Below are 21,992 nucleotides of genomic sequence, written 5' to 3'. Positions count from 1 at the left end.
ACTGAAGTTATATCACACTTACTAAATAACTGCAATATTAAGGTTACAAACATCCCGTTTTTAAATAAATACACAACACAAAAAACCCACGCTGTGTGTACACGTGAACTAAGCATGCTATCATCCATCCATTTTCTGTACACCCTTGTCCGTTAGTGGGGTCGGGAGGGTTGCTGGTGCCTATCGCCAGCTAATGTTCCGGGCGAGAGGCGGGGTAACCCTGGACAGATCGCCAGCCTGTCGCAGAGCATGCTATCAATTAAGGGTAAAAACTTAAATACTCTGCTAAATAAACAATGTCCTTCTAACATTACTTGCATTTCCACACACACATCAAAGGAAAGTGACAACTGCAAACGGCAAGTTAAATGACACAGAATGCCAACAGTAAAAGCTCTACAGCTTCTTTCCCTTCTCTCCCTCTTTTTGTCTGCATGCTGCTCACCGGTCCTCTAAGCTCCGCCCCTTAAAGGGCTCAGCATGGCAGTTTTTTTGTGTGTTTTTTTTTCATCCATACCGCTTCTCGTGCCCCCCCTGCAATGGCACGGCGCCCCCCTAGGGGGCACGCCCCACAGTTTGGGAACCTCTGCTTTATAGTAACATTTTATGTTTTTGTTTTGTTTTTCCCCCTCAGCATCTTCTACCAATGGAATGGCTCTCACAGAAGCTAGCCAGGGCCAGGCAGCCTCTGATGCACCGGTGCGGACCCCAGGGCCCTCATCTGCTCCGGACTCGAGCCCATTGACGTCCTCAAATAGGAGCTTCATGCCCGCCTCCACAGCCGGAGGTGCAGCGACCAGACAGCCGACTACGCCTTCTCTCCCTCCGAGAGCACCATACGCCAATGTTGGACCATTGCCCCCTGGGTCGGTTCTTATGTTGAAGTCTGCGCCGCACGAAAAAGCTGCATCAGCAGAAATGCATGAAGAGAAGTTAATGAGTCATTCAGTGAGACGGCTTTAGGAAATGGTGCCGTATTTTTTTAGCCAAACAAACCAGTAATCTAGATCAATTTAGGGCATAAATATTAATTTCTGAAACCATTGGATGTTTTCTTCAGGCTGTTGTGATGTAGTTGTTTTTCAGGAAGAAAAGCTTAAACTTTTGGCATAGGTTTGCCACACAAATTATGGGAAATTTGTGCCTTTATAAATGCTGTCTTGTATGTGTGATTTATTTTTTCACTTGTTTGTCCTATAGATGGGAGCAGAGAGTGGATCAGAATGGCAGGTTGTATTTCGTGGATCACATTGAAAAGAGAACAACATGGGAACGTCCTGAGCCGCTCCCCCCTGGGTACAACTTCTTTTCTCATGACTGATGGCTTTAAAGCCATATTTAAATATGGATATACCATTATTGCAGTAATTACAGTTCTTATTTTTAATATCTCTGCAAAGTCAGCTTGCGTAGGTTCACAGTTGAGGGAAAAGTTTCTTCATGGTGTTCTGGTAATTTCCATGAACTTGCTACATTAGCTGCTGTCAATATCAATTATTTTGATGCACAAGACAAATTATTGGGAGTGAAATTATTAATGCGATTCAGGTTAAAATGCATATGTAACAAGTTTCAAAGAAACATAAAGACGTATAAAAGAAACCTTTAAAAAATCGTTAAGATATCTTAATGCAGCAGCTTGAAAAATGTAACCCTTTTTGTGAGCACATTTAATGGGAAGAAAAAAAAATCTCRAAGTAATTCTTAGTTACTGGTGGCGCAACAGTTTGAGTAATGGTACTCAAAGGTTGTACATTTCTAAATGTTCTAGGGGGAGATGGCAATGCTGCTGTAATAAAAGATGATTTTATGATTTCCACATCTAGATGTGGAACAATTCATGAATAAAATCGAGGGTCAGATCTGTGAAGCTTTAAAGCCACCTCAAATTCAGAATTTGTTTTGCATTTGATTTTAGGTCTAAATTGGTTGAAAATGGCTACAGCTTTTAGCTTTTACCTCTTCCTATTTCTCCATATAACAATGATTTTTTATTTTCTCAAGTGTTGCAGAAATTAACGTTTCCCTTTTGCATTTCTGAAGGTGGGAGCGTCGTTTTGACCAGATGGGCCGTGTCTACTTTGTTGATCACATCACGCGAACCACCACATGGCAGCGGCCCACGGTGGAGACGGTGCGTAACTACGAACAGTGGCAACACCAGCAGAGCCAGCTGCAGGGCGCCATGCAGCAGTTCAACCAGAGGTTCATCTATGGGGTAAGACTTCCTCCTTAACCTGTGATGGGCGAGTGGGGGAATGTGGAAGTTTCGTTTTTTAAAAAACAAAACCTCAAAGCGGGAGAAAAGCGTTTTTTTTTCCCCCGCCGAGCTTTGTTTTTTAAAAATGTTGTTGAAGGGCTAATAGAGGAACCATGTTGTGAGGAGTTTCAGAAAGAAAAAATGGATCTTAAAGACATTAAACTGGTATCATGAGCTTTGTGTAGTGTGAACCTAGAAAAATCTTTTATGGACAAATTTTATAAGTATATCCATATCTAAAATACATCTGAATACACAAACTGTGAATTCAGACAACTTGTGACTTAAAAAAAAAAAAGAGTACAGCAAAGATATTCAGCGTCTGTGATTCTGTGGTCTTAAAACAGCATTTCATTTAATAAAGATTTGATCTGGAAATCTCTACACAACCTCAAAACCACTTCCTCAACCACTTCTATTTCACCAATACAATGAAGCAAATTAAATGACATAAATATATTTCCACCTGTTTTCATGCTTCTCTGTTCTTTGCTTGTCTGATGTAAAAAAAAAAAAAAAAAAAAAAAGCAGATTTCTGGGCAAGATTTTGATCCACTGCTTAATAATTGTACATAAATTTGTGTCACAGAATCAAACCGGACCACTGGAAATTTTGTGCTTCATTAAAATTTTATCCAGTTTTTGTCAAATTCAGTATTTTTTTTTTTTATATGTCAACATTTGTCCTTGAAGGTTCAAGACCAGGCAGCAGCTTCTCAGAATAAAGAGTTTGATCCTCTCGGCCCTCTGCCTGCTGGATGGGGTAAGATCTTTAAAGGCGCCGCAGCCCTTCCAATGGATCAGGCACATGAACATTGAGCCACCATAACAGGTTGTAAAGTTAAATTCAGTATACAGCCCAGATCCTTTTAGAAAAGTCAAGATAGGTTTATTTGAAAAGCATCATTCATGCTCTGAGTGATTCAAAGAGCTTTGATCGAAAACGAAAGAACAGAAGGGCYGGTCAGAAATATTTATACGTCTGAAGCTGTTCCAGAAAGTTAAATTTATGTTTCTATATGTACAGTCATGGCCAAAAGTTTTGAGAATGACACAAATATTCTATTTTCACATGATCTGCTTCCCTCTGGTTTTCATGTGTGTATGTCAGATGTTTTCATCACATACAATTGCAATCATATTATGAGTAACAAAAGCTTTTATTGACAGAATGAGTTAATGCAGCAAGTCAATATTTGCAGTGTTGACCCCTCTTCTTCAGGTCCTCTGCAATTCTCCCTGGCATGCTCTCAATCAACTTCTGGACCAAATCCTGACTGATAGCAGTCCATTCTTGCACAATCAATGCTTGCATTTTGTCAGAATTCCTAGGTTTTTGTTTGTCCACCCGTCTCTTGATGATTGACCACAAGTTTTCAATGGGATTAAGATCTGGGGAGTTTACAGGCTATGGACCCAAAATCTCTGTTTTGTTCCCTGAGTCAGTTAGTTATCACCTTTGCTTTATGGCAAGGTGCTCCATCATGCTGGAAAAGGCATTRTTCATCACCAAACTGCTCTTGGACGGTTGGGAGAAGTTGTTCTCGGAGAACATTCTGTTACCATTCTTTATTCATGGCTGTATTTTTAGGCAAGACTGTGAGAGAGCCGACTCAGTTGGCTGAAAAGCAACCCCACACATGAATGGTTTCAGGATGCTTTACAGTTGGCAGGAGACAAGACTGGTGGTAGCGCTCACCTCGTCTTCTCCGAACAAGCTGTTTTCCAGATGTCCCAAACAATCGGAAAGGGGATTCATCAGAGAAAATGACTTTACCCCAATCCTCAGYAGTCCACTCCCTGTACCTTTTGCAGAATATCAGTCTKTCCCTGATGTTTTCCCTGGAGAGAAGTGGCTTCTTTGCTGCCCTCCTTGAAACCAGGCCTTGCTCCAAGAGTCTCCGCCWCACAGTGCGTGCAGATGCACTCACACCTGCCTGCTGCCATTCCTGAGCAAGCTCTGCACTGCTGGTAGCCCGATCCCGCAGCTGAAACACTTTTAAGAGACGGTCCTGGGGCTTGCTGGTCTTTCTTGGGCGCCCTGGAGCCTTTTTAGCGACAATGGAACCTTGAAGTTCTTGATGATGCGATAGATTGTTGACTGAGGTGCAATCTTTCTAGTTGCGATACTTTTCCGTGTTGGGCCATTTTTGTGCAGTGCAATGATGACTGCATGTGTTTCTTTAGAGATAACCATGGTTCACAGAAGAGAAACAAGCATCAGCCTCTTTTTAAAGTGTCCAGTGGTGTCATTCTTACTTAWTCATGACAGATTGATCTCCAGCCCTGTCMTCAACACCCACACCTGTGTGAATGGAGCAATCACTGAAACGATGTTAGCTGCAATGAAGTTGAAATGTGTTTTGGGGGATAAAGTTCATTTTCTAGGCAAATATTGACTTTGCAATTAATTGCTGTTAAGATGATCACTCTTTATAACATTCTGGAGTATATGCAAATTGCCATTATAAAAACTGAAGCGGTAGACTTTATAAATATTAACATTTGAATCATTCTCAAAACTTTTGGCCATGACTGTACATATAAAAAACTAACTCATGCAAAATTATACAGAAATATAGTAGTCACATAGAAATGTGGCTTAAAAAGCTGGGCAGAGACGATACGAGGACTTTCGGAAGAAAATGGAGTAGACGGTTGCGTCAGAGCCTCTCTCCCACCTTAATATTAAAAACTCCCATTCAAAACTCAATATGCTCAGTGTCTCAACAAAATAACTTATGAACTGGAGGAGAAACATGTYGAGCCATAAAAAAATCAATAAAGATGCCCAAAACTCAGGATAAAAGCGCCCCGGTCGCTAAAGCTATAACACTTGTTCGAATCAAGCTAGCGACAACGTGGCTAGTGTGGGTGCTGAGAGCACTGGAATGAACATGGACTCTGAGGGATTACTGCAAGGCTATTGAAGATTTGAAGACTGTCTTGAAGGGGGATAATGCAAAGCTACAACAAAACATCAACCATCTGGGACATGAGATCAATGGCAAGCTGGACAGTATTGGCACTGAGGTGCAGGGCTTGGCAGAGCAGGTTGTCGAGGCGGAAGCCCGCGTTCATCAAGTGGAGAACTGGGCAAAGGAAGCAACCGAGGTGCTGTGCTTCTGCATCGAGCAACAGAGGAAAACGCAGCTTAAAGTGCTCAATTTAGAGTCCCGTTCCAGAAGAAATAACGTACGTGTCTTTGGGGTGCCAGAAGGTCAGGAGGGGAACTCCACCACACAATATATTGAGACGCTTCTGAGTAGGTTTGCCACGGTCCCTTAAAATACAGAATCGTCCCGTATTTGGCTGTTAAATGTTGCGTCCCGTATTGAACAGATACGAGTTGTTCCGTATTCAATAACTGTCCGATAGACACGCCTATCACACACATATCAACACTAAGTGTAACAATTGTGACCAAAATAAAACACAGAAAATATTAAGGTCAGCTAAATTGTCGTGGCGGGATGTAGAAAGGACCCCAAAGAAAGCTTTGGACCAACGCTGTTGTCACGGTTGCCTAGAGATGGACACTACGCAGACGCTGTGAGCTGCTGTCAACCCGGATCTTAAACCGTCCTCGACCCAATTCTCCACCTTCAAATATTTACTTTAACAACGAATTAAAAATTATAGTGCTGCACTTTTAGCTGCTGTATAGGATCATACTTTCCATCTGATGGGGATCTGCAACCTAGATCTCTGGAGACACAAGTGGCTCTTTGGCTCACTTGTATCAAATGATGAAATATTGGCTCTGTTTTTTGTTTTTTTCATTCTCTTTCAAGTGTTGCCATGGAAAAACACCAATTATCCTGGCCCCTGTGGTAAATTTGGTCCAGCCTCCAAATCTAACTCCTTATTTCTATAAATATTTTAGTGATATTCTTTACAGTACCATAATGTTCACATAACTTTTATACTTTTGGCTTTCTGAGGATACATTTTGAATATTAAATCGGGTGTTATGATCAGTTACTCAGTACTTGAGTGGTTTACCAAATACTTTTTACACTTGCTTAATTAAACGAGTTTAAGGTATGCTACTCTGGAGCACAATTTTGGGGTACTCTAGCSAACTATGCATGAATGATTGCTCTATGGATCACTTTTTAAAGACAAACGCCGCCATAAAATAATGTTTATTACTGCATTGGACATCCCACCCCATGAGAGTAAGGCGACGAGCCGTGCTGGGCGTCCCTTATTTTAATTTCTGAAAGGTGGCAACCCTACTTCTGAGAAGGTGGACCTTGACTTGAAAATACAGCGCACACATCGCACTCTGGCAAGTAAACCACTACCCGACTCAATACTGAGGGCTATTTTCAGCTTTCTGGAATTTTCCACAAAAGAAAAGATCTTAAGAGAAGTGTGGGGAAAAAAGGCAAGATCCAGGTGGGCTCTTCAAATATACACTTTGATCACGATTATGCACAGGAGCGCTGCCAGGAATTGTGGGCCCCCTGACAAAAAATTTGTTTGGGCCCCCCCTKCACAGCTGCTGTTACAATATTTTGAGTCTATTTAACACATCACAATTTTAAAGGCTTTGCATTTGCATAATAAGGCTTGCAGGCCTTGCTTTGGTTCAATACTGATAATTAGCACAATATTTACTGCTCATGAATTTAACATTCAACTGTCCACATCCAGTATGCAAGTAGGTTGCTTAAATTTTTTTCTATTAGTTTTAGATACTGGACTTTTCAAAAATCCTATGTAGTTGCATTTTATTCAAACTGCAGTACATAACTAATAAAAAATGTTTTCTCCACATTTGTTAAAGCTGTCACAATGTCGTAGCAGTTTATGAGACAAATAATCTGTGAAAACAATCTCCTCCATCTCCTTCCTGAATTACTATTACTGGTTAAAGTAATGCACCGTTCTGACCAAAACAACCAATCACAATAGTGCAAAATGCAAATTCTTGCAGTTTTTTAACTGGTCTTAAGATTTTAATCGGTGTATGTCTAAACAAGAACATGACATGTCAGAAAGATAACGAAATTGCAGTTCCAGTACAGCCATCCATTACGCAACAACATGAGGGGGGGTAGGAAGTGGGAGAGGGGGGATAGTTCGCTGAGGCCTCGCAGCCTGACAGGCGCCGCCTTGCAGAGGACATAGGAAAAATAAGAAAAACATCAGGTGAGGAGAGGGAAAAAACAGCCTGTCTCACACTCTGCTCTTTGCAGGGCAGCGTTTGAGATGAAGAAAAGAAAAAAACCTCTGCACATAAGCACATATAGTCAAAACAAGCCGGGTAAGAGGAGGAGGTGTGACGTGCATATGGGTCTCATGTGAGTTGTGTGTGTCGGACCATGAACCAGTGATTGTGAGTATGATGTCGGAGTTCACCACCAGCTTATCAATTCAGGGCCCACAGATGTTCTCGGGGAAGGGTGGGATAGCTGGCCAGCCAAGGCCAGTTCGGGGAGCCAGATTCCGATAGCAGAAATTTGTTTAGGTCAGGCTGACATCAGTTTACTGCCTTCCTTGAAAGTCTCGCTGGTGCTTCTCAATGGCAAATCCAAACAGCCAAATTTAGGGTCTCCCACCTGATCCAAGCGAACAACGTTCTCCAAGGTCACATCATATCAATTCCGAGTCCAAGATCCGCTGTCCGGCCACGGTCCTGTTCCAGGATTGTACCCAGTCTGCAGCTCAGCTCCCGTATCATCTCAGTCTGAGTGTTGATTGCTCTGCAGATCCCATCAACAGCCTTGAAGTGGCCAAAATGGACGCTGGCATCTTCCAAAATTTTCGATAAGCCAGGTAGCCGCCAACTCCAATAAGCAGAAAACCTGTCATCATAAATCCAATCATCTTCAATATCCTCGACTGACAGCGTTGTCAGACACACGGTCTTCCACTTCCATCCAGAATCCATCGTGTATCCAGTGAAGAATGTCCCATTGGGACACGAGGGTTCCCCTTTAGCTGGTTTCCCAGTGGAAAAAATTGTATCAATTGCATTGAGAGACCAGCTGACCAGATCCATAATTTGCAACTTCGGAAGCTATTCAAAGAAGACTCTAAAAACACAGGACACAGACGCTGAGCAAGGAAGATGGGGAGGGCAGGGAGACGGAGAAAGTGCATCCTGCTCTTTCGAAAGACAGAGGAGAGGTTGATGATGTTATTGTCACGATTAATATATATGTACCACCAGAGAGTGACAGAACTTTCTTAAAAATGCTCTTTGACACCATTATCTCATTTAGTAAAGGAGTTCGTCTGAACCGTCAGATAAGGCTTCTGCATGTTGGTGTTCCCGCTAAATCCTGAATATATCCAGTTTGGTTGTCTTGGCCTTTTTATCGCAGCCTGTGGGGTTTTCACTGACTGGTATTTCTGAGTAAAGTTTAAAGTTTAGTGTGTATGCTAATAAAATAATAAATAATAATTTAAAACATACCCATGTGAGGAGAATCGGAAGGCCTCTCTAGTTCTGGTTCTGATTCTGGTTCCGGGTCCGCTGTAGTTTCTTGCTGTGGCGAGGGAGGAGGCATGATGCCAATGGCATCAACTCTGCCTAGGAGGTAAGTCGGATACTTCTTGTGGCACAAAGCTGTCTTCTGATCCAGATGAGATGTAAATTACAGAATCTTCATTAGAAGTGCAAGCTATGGACGATAAAAGAAATRCGTTGATAGAAAACCAGTTTCCTGATTAGTTCAAATACACTATTAAAAAAAAAAAACTTACTCTGAACTCCCTTATGAATGTAGGTTGATTTTTGATCAGGAACTGTTCAGAAACCAGTTGCTGACGCATCTGCATTCATCAGCTGTGAATAACATATAGCTTCAGAGATGTGTCTTCGATAAACGATTCCTTCTACAGTTTTCCTGGTCTATAAGAAAATGGATACATAGTAAATATGTATTAATATATATATWTTTTTTTCAGTTTTAGAACTCTTGATTACAGAAGTGTAAAAAGGTAGTAAAATTACCGCGGATGAACTCTGTTTTGATTTGGGACTCTTGTGTCTTCTGATTTTTAGTAAGATCTGAAGGAATAATAAGCATATATTTAAGTTTTTCCATTTTTATAGGATTAAATTATTTTAGAATTGGGGTTAGAGAAAAGTTATGAGAAAAAAAAAAAGACTTAACAATTATGTCTGATTCTGCATCCTGAGAACGCACCTAAACAGACATTATTATTAAACACAGTGCATATCTATACATATATATAAACTGAGAGATTTTTTGTATTTTTCTTTACTTGCGGTCAAAAGACGTGTAGAGGTCTTGAGACCCAAATGTTGTAGACCCGTCAGAATTAACCGGCTTGCATGGAAACCCGGACATATTTCAGAATAATGCTGGTTTAAAGATGAAGCAAAATTTAAAAGTTTACAGCTCCTGTTGTACCGCAGATGAGAGAAGATCTTTGCCGTTGTGGTCTTGCCGAAATGACGCATCCTTTTATAGGACCGTGTGGCAGTGAAACTGTTGATTTTTTTCCTTCAGAAGGATTACCTGAGGCAGGCATTTCCGGCTGCAGGGTCAGAGGTCAGCCTGTCTTACCAAGCTATAGGATATATCATATTCTGCTGAAGAGTACGAGGTAGGTTTCACCATATGCTGGCTGAGAGATATGATACAATAATTTTAAAGAAGACCATGTGGCATGAATCTGCTGATTTTTCCTTCAGAAGGATTGTATATTGTATCCACCCTCGGTTGCAGGGTCAGAGGTCAGCCCCTCTTCTGTTTAAGAGCATGAGGTGGGCAACACCGGCTGTTGGCTAGCTATAGGTTATATTATATCCCGTTAAAGAGTTTGCTTTTTCCTTCAGAAGGATTGCCTAAGGTATCCTGAGGTGGACATCACCGGCTGCGGGGTCAGAGGTCAGCCTCTCTTACCTAGTTATAGGATATATCATATTCTGTGAAATGGTACGAGGGTATCAGGTTACCGGATGTGGGGGAGGGGGGTGGGGTGTTTGATATCAATTAATCCATCAAACTGATTAAAATTTGACAGAAGGTGGTATATATAGTCTCTCTAGGGAGGAGCTTTCCCCTGTCCTGCTCAAGTACTTTAACTGGACTTTGAGTAGGGCAGAGACACCACCATCTTGGAGAGAGGCTGTAATATCTGTTCTCCCTAAAGACGGGGAAAAATGTTGAATACTGTGAATCATATCGCCCAATCTCAATTCTGAATGTTGATTATAAGTTTTTTTACATCAATAATCTCTCAGATAATGGAGTATTACTTGTTAGATCTAATACATGAAGACCAGAAGGGATTCATCAAAGGCCGACAAACTCATGACAGCATAAAATGAACATTACATGTATTAGCTCAAGCCAAAAAGCAGGGTCTCGGCAGAAAAAACTTTTGATTGGGTCAACTGGACTTTTCTGTACAAGGTACTAGAGCGTCTGGGCTTTAATAATCAGTTTATTAGTTGTTTGCGGTCATTTAGTCCAGCGAGAGATGAACCATGGGCCAGGGTAAAAATCAATGGGCACCTAACAAATAGCTTCCAACTACACAGAGGAACCCACCAGGGATGTTGCCYAAGTCCATCACTTTTAGCAATATTCATTGAACCCTTGGCACAGGCTATTAGAGAGGATGATGGGATAAAGGGTGTTGGTTTTGCAAATATAAAACACAAAATTGGCCTCTTTGCAGCTGACTTAGTCGCTCGCATACCTCCAAAATCCAAATATAACGCTCCCCAAACTTATGGCAGCTCTGAGTTTGGTCAACTGTCAGGCTGAAGTCTAAACATCACAAAAACACAAGTTCTGACAATTAACTACTCCCCTAGTAAATTTATAAGAAAGACCTATGGACTTAAGTGGGATGCTAAAATACGAGTATTTATTTCCCGAGATTTAGTTTGAACTACTGAACCCATACAAAAAGACTTGACAGTCTGGGCAAGATTGCTGTTGGATTTCACAGCTAGAATGGAAATGGTGAGGATGGATCTGCTTCCTCAATTTTTATATCTTTCCATGTCATTGCCTATCAGAATATCTAGCACACAGTTCCATGCCTGGGATAGGCTGGTCTCAAGATTTATTTGGTCCGGGACCAGACCAAGCATAAAATTTAAAACACTCCAAATTAATAGAGACCAGGGTGCAGTCTGGCCCTTCCAAATTTGAGGGAATTCTATTACGCATCTCAGATCAGATTTATGGTCGTCTGGTGCTCCCTGGAAATGGAGACTTAATGGAAACAGATTGAACTTAGGCAGGGTGGGGTCCAAACCCAAACACACCTGGGAGGTAAAATGGATACGGACGAAAATGGGAATCGTATAGTTGAAGACAYGTCGTTAATCTGGAAGAAAGTGGTTGACAAGTACAAATTGGCCGATTTCACTGCACTCCTGTATCTCAAACATTTGGCCAGGAGAGTTGGACTCTTCTTTTTTAGGCTGGAAAGATAGGTGACTTGTAGCTTTGTGCCAGTTTGTAGAAGGTAACACCTTTAAAACATTTGAGCAAGATTTATTTAAAATATTTAAATAAATCTCTTGAGAACAGAGATTTATTTAAATATTTTCAGGTAAGACATTTCTACAATACCCAAAAAAAAAGGTGTTCCTCCAGAATGTAATACTATCGTGCAAATTCTTATACTCACCTCTCATGTAAAACAGTTTCCAAAATATATAAGGAGTTGCAGAAACATAATGGAAATGATACCTTGAATATTAAGTCAAAATGGGAAAGGGAATTGTGAGTAAAAATTACAGAGGGTGATTGGCTTTCAATGTGTGTGACACAACAAACATCTACCAGTTCTAAAAGATTAAAGGAATTCGGATGAAAGTGCTTAGATACACCTCACATTATTAGTAGACAGAGGAGAAGAACAGCAATGTTGGAGACTATGTGGCCATCAGAACGTCAATCACTCTTATGTATTTTGGTCCTGCCCAAAGTTGGCACCTTACTGGGATGGAATCTGTCAGACTACCAGGATAATTTTGGGGGTATGTCAAGTATCTTTTTAAAATTCTATCAATTGCAAGCAAAAAAGCTATTACACACTCTTGGCTAAAGAAACTCCCTCCCGAGCTGGACCATTGGAAGTCTTGGAGGAGATTCACTCTATGGAAAAACTAGCATATCTTTTACATATAAAAGGACATTCTTACAACAAACGCTGGACTAAATGGCTGGCATACAAGAACAAGGAAGCTTAACTATGTGTAACATTTTGTAATGTTTTCTTTTTCTCTCCATGAATCAGTGCCCCTAGTTCTGTGTGTTGTATGTTTCATTGTCCATCCATCCATTTTCTTCCGCTTATCCGGGGTCGGGTCGCGGGGGCAGCAGCTTCAGAAGAGAGCCTCTCCCCAGCCACTTCTTCCAGCTTCTCCGGGGGAACCCCAAGGCGTTCCCAGGCCAGCCGAGAGACGTAGTCCCTCCAGCGTGTCCTGGGTCTTCCCCGAGGCCTCCTCCCGGTGGGACGTGCCCGGAACACCTCACCAGGGAGGCATCCTTACCAGATGCCCGAGCCACCTCAACTGGCTCCTCTCGACGTGGAGGAGCAGCAGTGGCTCTACTCTGAGTCCCTCCCGGATGACAGAGCTTCTCACCCTATCTCTAAGGGAGAGCCCAGCCACCCTGCGGAGGAAACTGCACTGTGTTTACCCTTTTCCGGCTCAAGACCATGGCCTCGGATTTGGAGGCACTGAGCCTCATCCCGGCCGCTTCACACTCGGTCGCGAACCGCTCCAGTGAGAGCTGCAGATCACGATCTGATGAAGCCAACAGGACCACATCATCCGCAAAAAGCAGAGATGCGAACCTAAGGCCACCAAAATGGATCCCCTCAACACCTCGGCTGCCCCTAGAAATTATGTCCATAAAAGTAATGAACAGAATCGGTGACAAAGGGCAGTCTTKGCGGAGTCCAACTCTCACCGGAAACGAGCCCGACTTACTGCCGGCAATGCGGACCARACTCTGACACTGGTCATACAGGGACTTGACCGGGAGTATGTTTCATTGTAATAATGAAAAATGTTAGAGTATTAAAAAAAAGCTAGGCTTTTTGTCATGTTTTATACATTAGTCTACATCTAAATTAGTCAATATAATTGCTCAAACAACTCTTAATAAATAATACTTTTTAAAAAACTGTTTGCATTTAGTTTAAGCAGTTTAACTTGACAACTTGCAGAAGGAGTGAATGAATGCATGCAGGTATGTGTTCTTTCCCTTCAGAAAAGAGGACAGATGGCAACGGAAGAGTTTACTTTGTCCATCACCAGACCCGCTCAACTCAGTGGGAGGACCCTCGAACGCAGGGGTGAGAGAGGGAACATCTTTTTGGTTTTGTTTTCCTGAAAACATCTTTAAACAATTCTCATTTTCAGATTACTGAACGAGAAGCCACTTCCTGAAGGCTGGGAGATGAGATTCACCGTGGATGGCATTCCTTATTTTGTAGACCACAACAGGAGAACAACCACCTACATTGACCCTCGCACGGGGAAATCCTCTCTGTACGTTTTCTTCCTCATTACTTTCCATTCCCCCTAAAAATGTAAGCCTTCCTATTCATTAAGGGCACAACTCTAGCTAAAGAAAAGCWTCAAAATATTGAAGAGGAAATGTTTCATATTGCCCTGTGGAAGAGGTCAGACCAGTTCATTGCATGTAGATACACACTTTCTTTCACGCGCGTTCCATGTTGTCTTTTTTACACTCGGAAATTTTGAGCGTGCGTCCAATGCTGGAAGGCAAATAGACAATTCTTTATTATGCTAGCTGCTCTGCTGCTGTACAACAATGCTGTTACCTACAACTCCAGGTTTTATTTAGTTATTATTAATTTAGTGCAGCGAAGGAAAAATGACGCTGAAAAAAGGTTGACATTTAAGATTTGGCATGTTGTGTTGACAGCTAAAACCAATAGTAATTGTCATTCAAATCCATACAAATTTGCTCTGATAAAAACAAATTAAAAAATCAAGGAATTTATAGGTTATTGAATTTTGCAGGTCACCAGAAACATTGAGTTTTGTCACTACGCAGCACACAATGRACCACAATTACTTCTATTTTATGTTTATTTAAAGTGATGAGTATAAACTGTATAATTGCCCATCTCTACTCCTCTCTTTGTCTTTTTGTTTTGAATTTTTCTTTTACATTGACATTCATGAGCTGGAAACAGGTGTATTTATGATTGTTGTGTGTTTCATGTTGTGGCCAAACGGGTTTGGTAAAACCACAGAATGATTAAATGAGCCGACATGAACTGCTAACATCCTGACCCATAAACCTGAGCAGGTTGCCCCTACCTAATGACTCCTGCTCTAAACAGTTTTAAATAAAAATCTCTATTATTCTGCGGTGTCAACAGCAAGCACTTACACACCACTCAAAGTTATTCTGATAGAACTATTTTTGTTTAATACACACTGACATGTAATATTATTATTATTGTCCATAGTGAAAATGGACCACGGATCACTTATGTTCGAGACTTCAAAGCCAAAGTTCAGTATTTCAAATTCTGGTGCCAGGTAAGAGTCAGACTGACACCATGTTTTCTTTACTGGTATTTACTGTWAACACACTGGGAAGTACTTCTGTGTGGAATATTACAAGGGTTTATAAGTTTGTAATTAAGTTGCTGCAGTGTTGAGATTGGGGTGAGTAGATTTAATCCCACTAATATGGAAGAATAATCTGTAAATAAAATGCAGTCTGAAGTAGGGCTGTATAATTAAATCGATTCTACGATATGCGTCTATTTTTCCCCCTCGGAAGGTTTAAAATTTTCATCTGCGAGTATCGATCCATTAAACTATAGGGGTCCATAGACTTGTGTCTTTTTTACCTGCCTCATTTGTGATGGCGTAGCAGCAAGTCTCCGCCTCTGCTAGTCTCACTTTCAACTTGTGCTTTAGGAGCACATTTTAAACCTACACACTTGTTTTTAAATTATGTTAATAGGCCAAGTAAAAGCAGAGTTGTGCTAAAATAAGTAAACCATGTTTTTCCGAATGTCAGAAATGTCAAAAACTGACTTTTCCGGTAATGTGAAGGGGAATGAGCTTCTAAACATAAAAATTAAACGCAACATTACATTCCTTTGTTTTTAGAAATCTAAAATCTTTAACAAATAATGATGGGCTGTATTTTGTAGCTAAGAAACGAAATCTTCCGTTTCCACGGAAAGGGAGTAGCGGCACAAATGGAGTAGCAGCAAAAGCGGTGAGATTGCGAAATTAATGCAAAGTTTGGATATTGGACTGATCGGTGGCATCCACTTCGTAATTTGTTTTTAGCTTAGTGGTTTCTGTTCTATATATAAAGGACTACCTGAAGAATGAACGTGCAGATGGCAGCGGTGCTGTTTTGAGCTGGAAGACGAAGAGGGRAAACCCGCAGCCGGAGTCTGCGCAGTGAGGCAATGACGATAATGATGATGGCTGATCAGTCATTCTTATTAGTAACTGACATAGAGTATCAGAGACTGGGAGAATGATGAGATCCTGGCAGTCTGAGAGACAGCTACTCAGAGATCCAAGCAGGGGAATGGCGGTGCTGCGCAGCTGCAAGGAATCGATCACTACGGGGTGAGGCAGAGCCACTCCCCCAGCAGCTAGTAGTAAACAGCTTACAGCCACGGCTAACTCCGGGAGCCAAGGTGGAAAAGCCTTTTTCCCATAGTCCAAAAGACTATTTTACCCCCCTTCCCCAATCAGAGCCAGGTATTGTGTAGTTAATCCTTTAAACCGGTTTTCAGTTAATTTAACCCAACTGAAAACTGATTAAATCCAAGTCTATGGAACACAAAACATCACCAAAATCACTCTCCCTCTAAAATCTTTCAGAAAATCATAAGTGTATCGAAGCGTATCAATCGCACAATATTGTGATATCGTTTTGTGAGCAGAATATTGTGTATCGTGTCATGACATTATTGTATCACTACACCCTAGTCTGAAGTTATTAAAACAATGATCTGTAAGTCAGATCTACATTTACAGATCATACTTTCTTTTCAGAATTAGAAAAATCTGCTTTTGTTTTTTCCAGCAACTGTCTTTGCCTCAGCATGTTAAAATCACAGTAACGAGGAAAAACCTCTTTGAGGATTCTTTCCAGCAGGTATGTTTGCTATGAATTCAATCTGACAAAATGTTCAAGTGGAATTAAACAGAGCTGCTGTTTTGCTGAAATAACCTTTAATTACCAAAGCTAAACTCAAAACATTTTTCAGTCATTAAAAAAAAGATGATTGAACAAGTCATTGTGAATTGTATTTATTTATAATTTGTCTATTTTAGATAATGAGCATTAACCCTCAGGATTTGAGAAGGAGGCTTTGGATCATATTCCCAGGAGAGGAAGGCCTTGACTACGGAGGCGTTGCCAGGTAAGTTAAGGAGACTGCCACACCTTTCTCTCCAACTCTGTTGTCATCTCAGAAGCTTTAAGAAGTGCATAAGTTTGACTTTTTGCCAGTAATTGGAAGGCGTTTTAACAAAAGCTCTTGTTGGACTTGTCACTCTGTCCTTTCCTGTAGGGAGTGGTTCTTCTTGTTGTCTCATGAGGTTTTGAACCCCATGTACTGCCTGTTTGAATATGCTGGTAAAGATAACTATGGTCTCCAAATCAACCCTGCTTCAGACATCAACCCCGACCACCTCAAGTATTTCAGGTTCATTGGACGATTCATTGCAATGGTTAGTTGTTTTTTTTCCATCGCATTAAAAAAAAACTTTACTGTTGAAAAAAGAATKAATATTAAAAGAAGAATTGATATTCAATTGTTTTTATCCCTCAGGCTCTTTTCCACGGCAAGTTCATCGACACTGGTTTCTCTCTGCCATTTTACAAACGGATGCTCAACAAACCTTTGACACTCAACGATCTGGAGTCGATAGATCCTGAGTTTTATAACTCCCTCATGTGGATTAAGTGAGTGTGATCATATCAATTTAGCTCTTAATGCACCATCTTCATCTACACAACCAGATTCCCTTGTTCTGACAATTTGTCTTAGAAACTTATCTGGTTTGTCACATTGTAAAGCGTCTGATGGCAGTGGAGTGTAAAAGCTCGCAGTGATACCACTGTGACCAAACACGTTTTTGTCTCATTTCAGGGACAATGACATTGAGGAGTGTGGGTTGGAAATGTTCTTTTCAGTTGATAACGAAATGCTTGGAGAAATATCCACCCATGAGCTTAAAGAAGGCGGGGGAGACATCCAAGTTACCGAGGAAAACAAGGAGGAGTACATCAAGTGGGTTTTTCTTTTCCTCTCTTAGGCTCTCTGTGTTGAGTTGCATTGTGTTTATCTTTCTGCTTCCCCCTGCAGGTTGGTAGCAGAGTGGCGGCTATCCAGAGGAGTGGAAGAACAGACGCAAGCGTTCTTTGAGGGCTTCAATGAGGTCCTCCCTCAGCAGTACCTGCAGTATTTTGATGCTAAAGAGCTTGAGGTGAAGCTGCAGCACAAAACTTGTTTACATAACGAGTGATTCAGAAAACACGAGGCGCAGGCTTTAGGATGAGTTCTTGTCCTTGCACAGGTCATGCTGTGTGGCATGCAGGAACTGGATCTGGGGGACTGGCAAAACAACACCATCTACAGACACTACACTCGGACCAGCAAACAGATTGTGTGGTTCTGGCAGGTCAGTGGGAAACGGCTGGATATCGGTTTTCACTAAATGGTTTTGCTCATTTAAAACGGAGACAGTTGAAACAAAATTGAAGCTAGTATGGTTCGCGGTCCTGGAGTTTTGTGACAAACTGTCGGAAAAATGTACTTCTCCTTAAAATCGTTTTTTACAGCTATGAAGGAGAATCAGGATGAMTTGGTGGGGGCGCGGGCAATGTTGGATGTTTTATGATGGATAAAAGTTTAAATTAGATGTGAAAATGTGAGGAAAAAAGGTGATACTTCACATACATCTTCATGTACATGTTTCTGCTTCCTCTAGCTTTCATCTCAACCCTGAAAATGGCAAACATTGAAGGTTTTTTGTTTTCAACTCTACTTTCAAACTTAAGACTGTTGTCATGGTGACCTGGTAGCACTGACGTACGATGCATTCACTGTTCTGACTTATCAATAAGACAAAGTTGTACTTTTTGCTTGTCTTTAAAGCAGCACAAGTTCATTTTACAGTGATTTTCTGTTAAATGTTTTTCATTAAGTTCAGCAATAGTAAATCTGTTCATTTAGTAATTTAGTCAGTCAGTAATTTAGTCTGACTAAATTACTGACTGAGTAATTTAGTCAGTAAACTCTTCTTTGTAATCTGTTTTAATTTGCCATTGATGTAGATATTTTCTTGAACTTCTAATATCAGTATTTCTGTCTGCAGTTGATGAAGGAGATGGACAATGAGAAGCGGATGAGGCTGCTGCAGTTTGTCACTGGCACTTGTCGTCTGCCTGTGGGAGGCTTCGCCAACCTTATGGGTAATTAATCCTCTCATTAAAATATTTCACTTAACACTTTGATTTTTTTCACAAATCTCATATATATATATATATATCAGTGACGTGCGGTCAGGTGAGGCAGAGCCTCACCTGTCATCATGGAAAAATAATGTATAATAAAATAATTGGATTTCATTGATAAGTTAAGGTAAGACAGCAATGAGAGGTTTTGGTTTATTTTTATTTTAATGAAATGTGCGTTTTGTGGGCTACAGTTTGTCTAAATAATTCAGTAAAGTAGAAGCGGTAGCTAATCTACCACAGCAATTATTAATAAAACATTAAGCCTAAAACATACTACAACAGACTAAACGTTTTGTTCTGTGTAGACCTGTCACGATAACAAATTTTGCTGGACGATTAATTGTCTAAAAAATTATTGCGATAAACAATAATATTGTTTCAAGACCTTTTGACACCGATTTAATGGAAATGACTATTAATACATGCAATTTCATGATAGATGCACCTTATTTTCAAAAGAACACGTAACACTGGAACTGATCAACTAAATAAAACAACCAAAAACAAAAATAAAATGGATTCTCAGTCTCCATTAACAAAAACGTACTTGAATAAAAAGTAAACATAAAGCCAAAGTGGAAATAAATACTGCATTCAACCAAAAGAGTGCAGATTATTAAGTCTGTATACTATATTGCCCTTCAGTAATCACTAGATTTAAATAGTGAAAACGGGCACATCCATCTACCTAATGCAGTAGTTCACACTACACCATTTTTTTGCCCCTATTTTCCCCTTATGACAATCTTAGATCGTTGACCGATCTAACCGATCATCCTGCAGTGTGTGGTGGGTTACGGTAGATCGTTGTGGCCGCTCCGATCTAAATTAGGGGTTTTCCCCGTGGAGCTTAACGCAGACTGGTAGCCAATCAGAGCGCGGATTCCCTCCGTGCTTTCTGAGGGGAAATTACAGAGGGGAATCCCAAACAGCTGACACGCGCAACATGAAGTCCAGCAGCCATTGGAGATGATATGTGGAAACATCATTAATGTTTATTCAACATTTCGTGCAAAGAATATAGAAATGACAAGGGGAGGAGTTGGAGCCAAATTGATACCGCAGTTGATGAACCCGGTAAGTTTTCAGTTGTTCTTCGTTAACGTGACATAAATAGGTTATAATGATTTTCATTCAGTCAGGACTTTGCGCTGACTCTATAGCCACATGCATTGCAGGTAGATTCAAGTAAAGCATTGATTAATGGCTGGTTTTAAAATTGGTTAACTGGACTTGTAGCCATTATTTTGTGCCCATGTGGCTGGGCACCACACGGCATGACAAACCCCATCGAACCATTATACCTGGGATTTCTGTCGGCTAATGTGTCTCTCGGGTTTTGAAAATGGGCCGGCAATCGGCCGACAACTCGTGTAATGTGCGCTGGACATTAGACTAAGGAAATGAGGAAGGGAGGACCAGTGGAGAGCACCGGAGCTGAGCCATTTTTCATTCAGTGTCAACATAAATAAAGGCAGGAAGAGACGATAACGACAATAATTAAAATGAGATCGATAGATTTAATTTATCGTCCGATTAATTAATTTATCGTTTATCGCGACAGGCCTAGTTCTGTGTGCAAAATTCTTGAATGTTTTTTGGTGTTGAATCCTAAAACATGAAGTGGCATTGTTGTCCGTTGCTACGGCAACGAGTCTGCATAGCTTGGAGAATACAGATCACTTTACTGTGGATCATAGCACGAAATTAATACCTACATTTATAAGTTTCACTGAGTTAACACGGCTATGGATGACATGTAAAAGATTAGTCTTTTTGTCCCCCAGCCTTGTATGCCTGCGCGAAATTTCCGTACGTCCAATAACATGCATGRTGTCCAAGTCATAAGTCTGTGCCTCACCAGCAATGAACCTCACCGCACGTCACCGATGGAATATATATATACATATATATACGAATAAGGGGACAGTTGGTCAGCTTTAGCACGTCTCAAACCATGGTTCTGAAATAATTTGAGCTCCCCGTCTCTTGTTTCCTGAAATGTTGACATAATGACTCTGCACAAAGCAAGATCTCTGGCTATGGAAAGCCAAATCAGTTATTTTATAGAACCAGTTAAAATTGGCTCTACTCCTGGTCTTTGTCCTGGTCCCGATACTTCATTGGAATCAGCTCTCTTTAAAACACACAGGATTGTCATATTCTTTACATTTTTCTTCTAAACCTTTTTATTTGCTTTACTACAAGCTGTAACRGTTAAATACCTGCTTGGATATTTTATGWTSTTCTTCACTGCACTGTAAAATAATTAGTTTTAAGAATAATAAAGTACATGGTTTATTTCCAGTATAATTTTTTCCCCTTTGCCATTTCACACAATTGTTTTCCATTTCCTCTACTTTTTCACCATATCCTACAGTTTTATTTCTGAAAGAATCAAACACATTTTTGGGTTTTCTTTACTGTTATTTTGTGGAGATAAAAATTTAGTCCGATGGTGAAGAGTGTCTCTCTCATTGCTCCAAAAATAATGCATCCATGTTATTAATTTTCAACTTRGTCTTGGCTGAAACACCCACATCAAAAATATTCCACTTTGTAGTTTACTTTTTGGAACATCCTGCACATTGTTGTTGTTTTTTTTGGAAATAAAAACAAAAGATTCAAAAATATATATATATATGAAAAGCTTTACATATCTGGATTGGTCTGAAGTTGTTAAAGGTTTCATAAAGTGAAAGTGGGAAAAAAAATAAAAATGTTACCATTTTGGTTCAGCAGGATAAATGTCATTTTCAAGGTGCTTCAAGGATTAAAACCCTGATCATCAACGCTCTCATCATGCACTCCTAATGTAATCCAGCTGTGTGAAATTTTAGCTGTTTTGAATTAAATTAAATGTTGGGTGTTTGAGTTTCTCAGGATTATTCAAATGAATATTAAATGTTTGCATGCCCAAATGCATGTCTTAAATATGTCTTCACAGTTGAATTAAATTACACTTTAATGATTTAATGCTATAATTAACTAAATTGGGGATGGCCTCAAATTTTTATCACAATATTTTGTGGTATTGTGGTAACGACAAACGTGACAATAAAAACTATTTATTACTTGTGACTGTGTCACAGCTGTTGCAGCCCCACGAACACAAATACTGCTCCTGAAAAACCTTTATAATACACTACTTTAGGATGCCAGGCACACACTGCTCACAGTAAAAGCATGTAATCATGTTTTCCATTGATGCGTCTTTCAACAGTGGAGAAAAT

General features: G+C 40.4%; 1 protein-coding gene across 2 annotated transcripts in view; it reads left to right on the top strand.

Moving 5' to 3' along the window:
- Positions 1 to 18,735, top strand: part of itchb (itchy E3 ubiquitin protein ligase b) — a 38,296-nt gene extending 19,561 nt beyond the window's left edge. For both annotated transcript variants that reach the window (XM_008413105.2, XM_017305774.1), the window contains exons 8-22: positions 635 to 866; positions 1,201 to 1,296; positions 2,044 to 2,218; positions 2,954 to 3,023; positions 13,489 to 13,573; positions 13,641 to 13,769; positions 14,723 to 14,795; positions 16,318 to 16,389; positions 16,569 to 16,657; positions 16,808 to 16,967; positions 17,069 to 17,202; positions 17,390 to 17,530; positions 17,606 to 17,726; positions 17,817 to 17,921; positions 18,618 to 18,735. In XM_008413105.2, coding sequence (XP_008411327.1) covers positions 635 to 866; positions 1,201 to 1,296; positions 2,044 to 2,218; positions 2,954 to 3,023; positions 13,489 to 13,573; positions 13,641 to 13,769; positions 14,723 to 14,795; positions 16,318 to 16,389; positions 16,569 to 16,657; positions 16,808 to 16,967; positions 17,069 to 17,202; positions 17,390 to 17,530; positions 17,606 to 17,726; positions 17,817 to 17,921; positions 18,618 to 18,722 — 1,787 coding nt within the window. In that variant the 3' untranslated portion in view covers positions 18,723 to 18,735. The remainder of the gene's footprint in view (positions 1 to 634; positions 867 to 1,200; positions 1,297 to 2,043; positions 2,219 to 2,953; positions 3,024 to 13,488; positions 13,574 to 13,640; positions 13,770 to 14,722; positions 14,796 to 16,317; positions 16,390 to 16,568; positions 16,658 to 16,807; positions 16,968 to 17,068; positions 17,203 to 17,389; positions 17,531 to 17,605; positions 17,727 to 17,816; positions 17,922 to 18,617) is intronic.
- Positions 18,736 to 21,992: the final 3,257 nt, after the last annotated feature.

This window comes from Poecilia reticulata, linkage group LG7 (genome assembly GCF_000633615.1).
Source record: "Poecilia reticulata strain Guanapo linkage group LG7, Guppy_female_1.0+MT, whole genome shotgun sequence".
NCBI lineage: Eukaryota > Metazoa > Chordata > Actinopteri > Cyprinodontiformes > Poeciliidae > Poecilia > Poecilia reticulata.
Note: the sequence above shows the minus strand (reverse complement) of the source record. Positions and strands in the feature narration are given on the sequence as shown.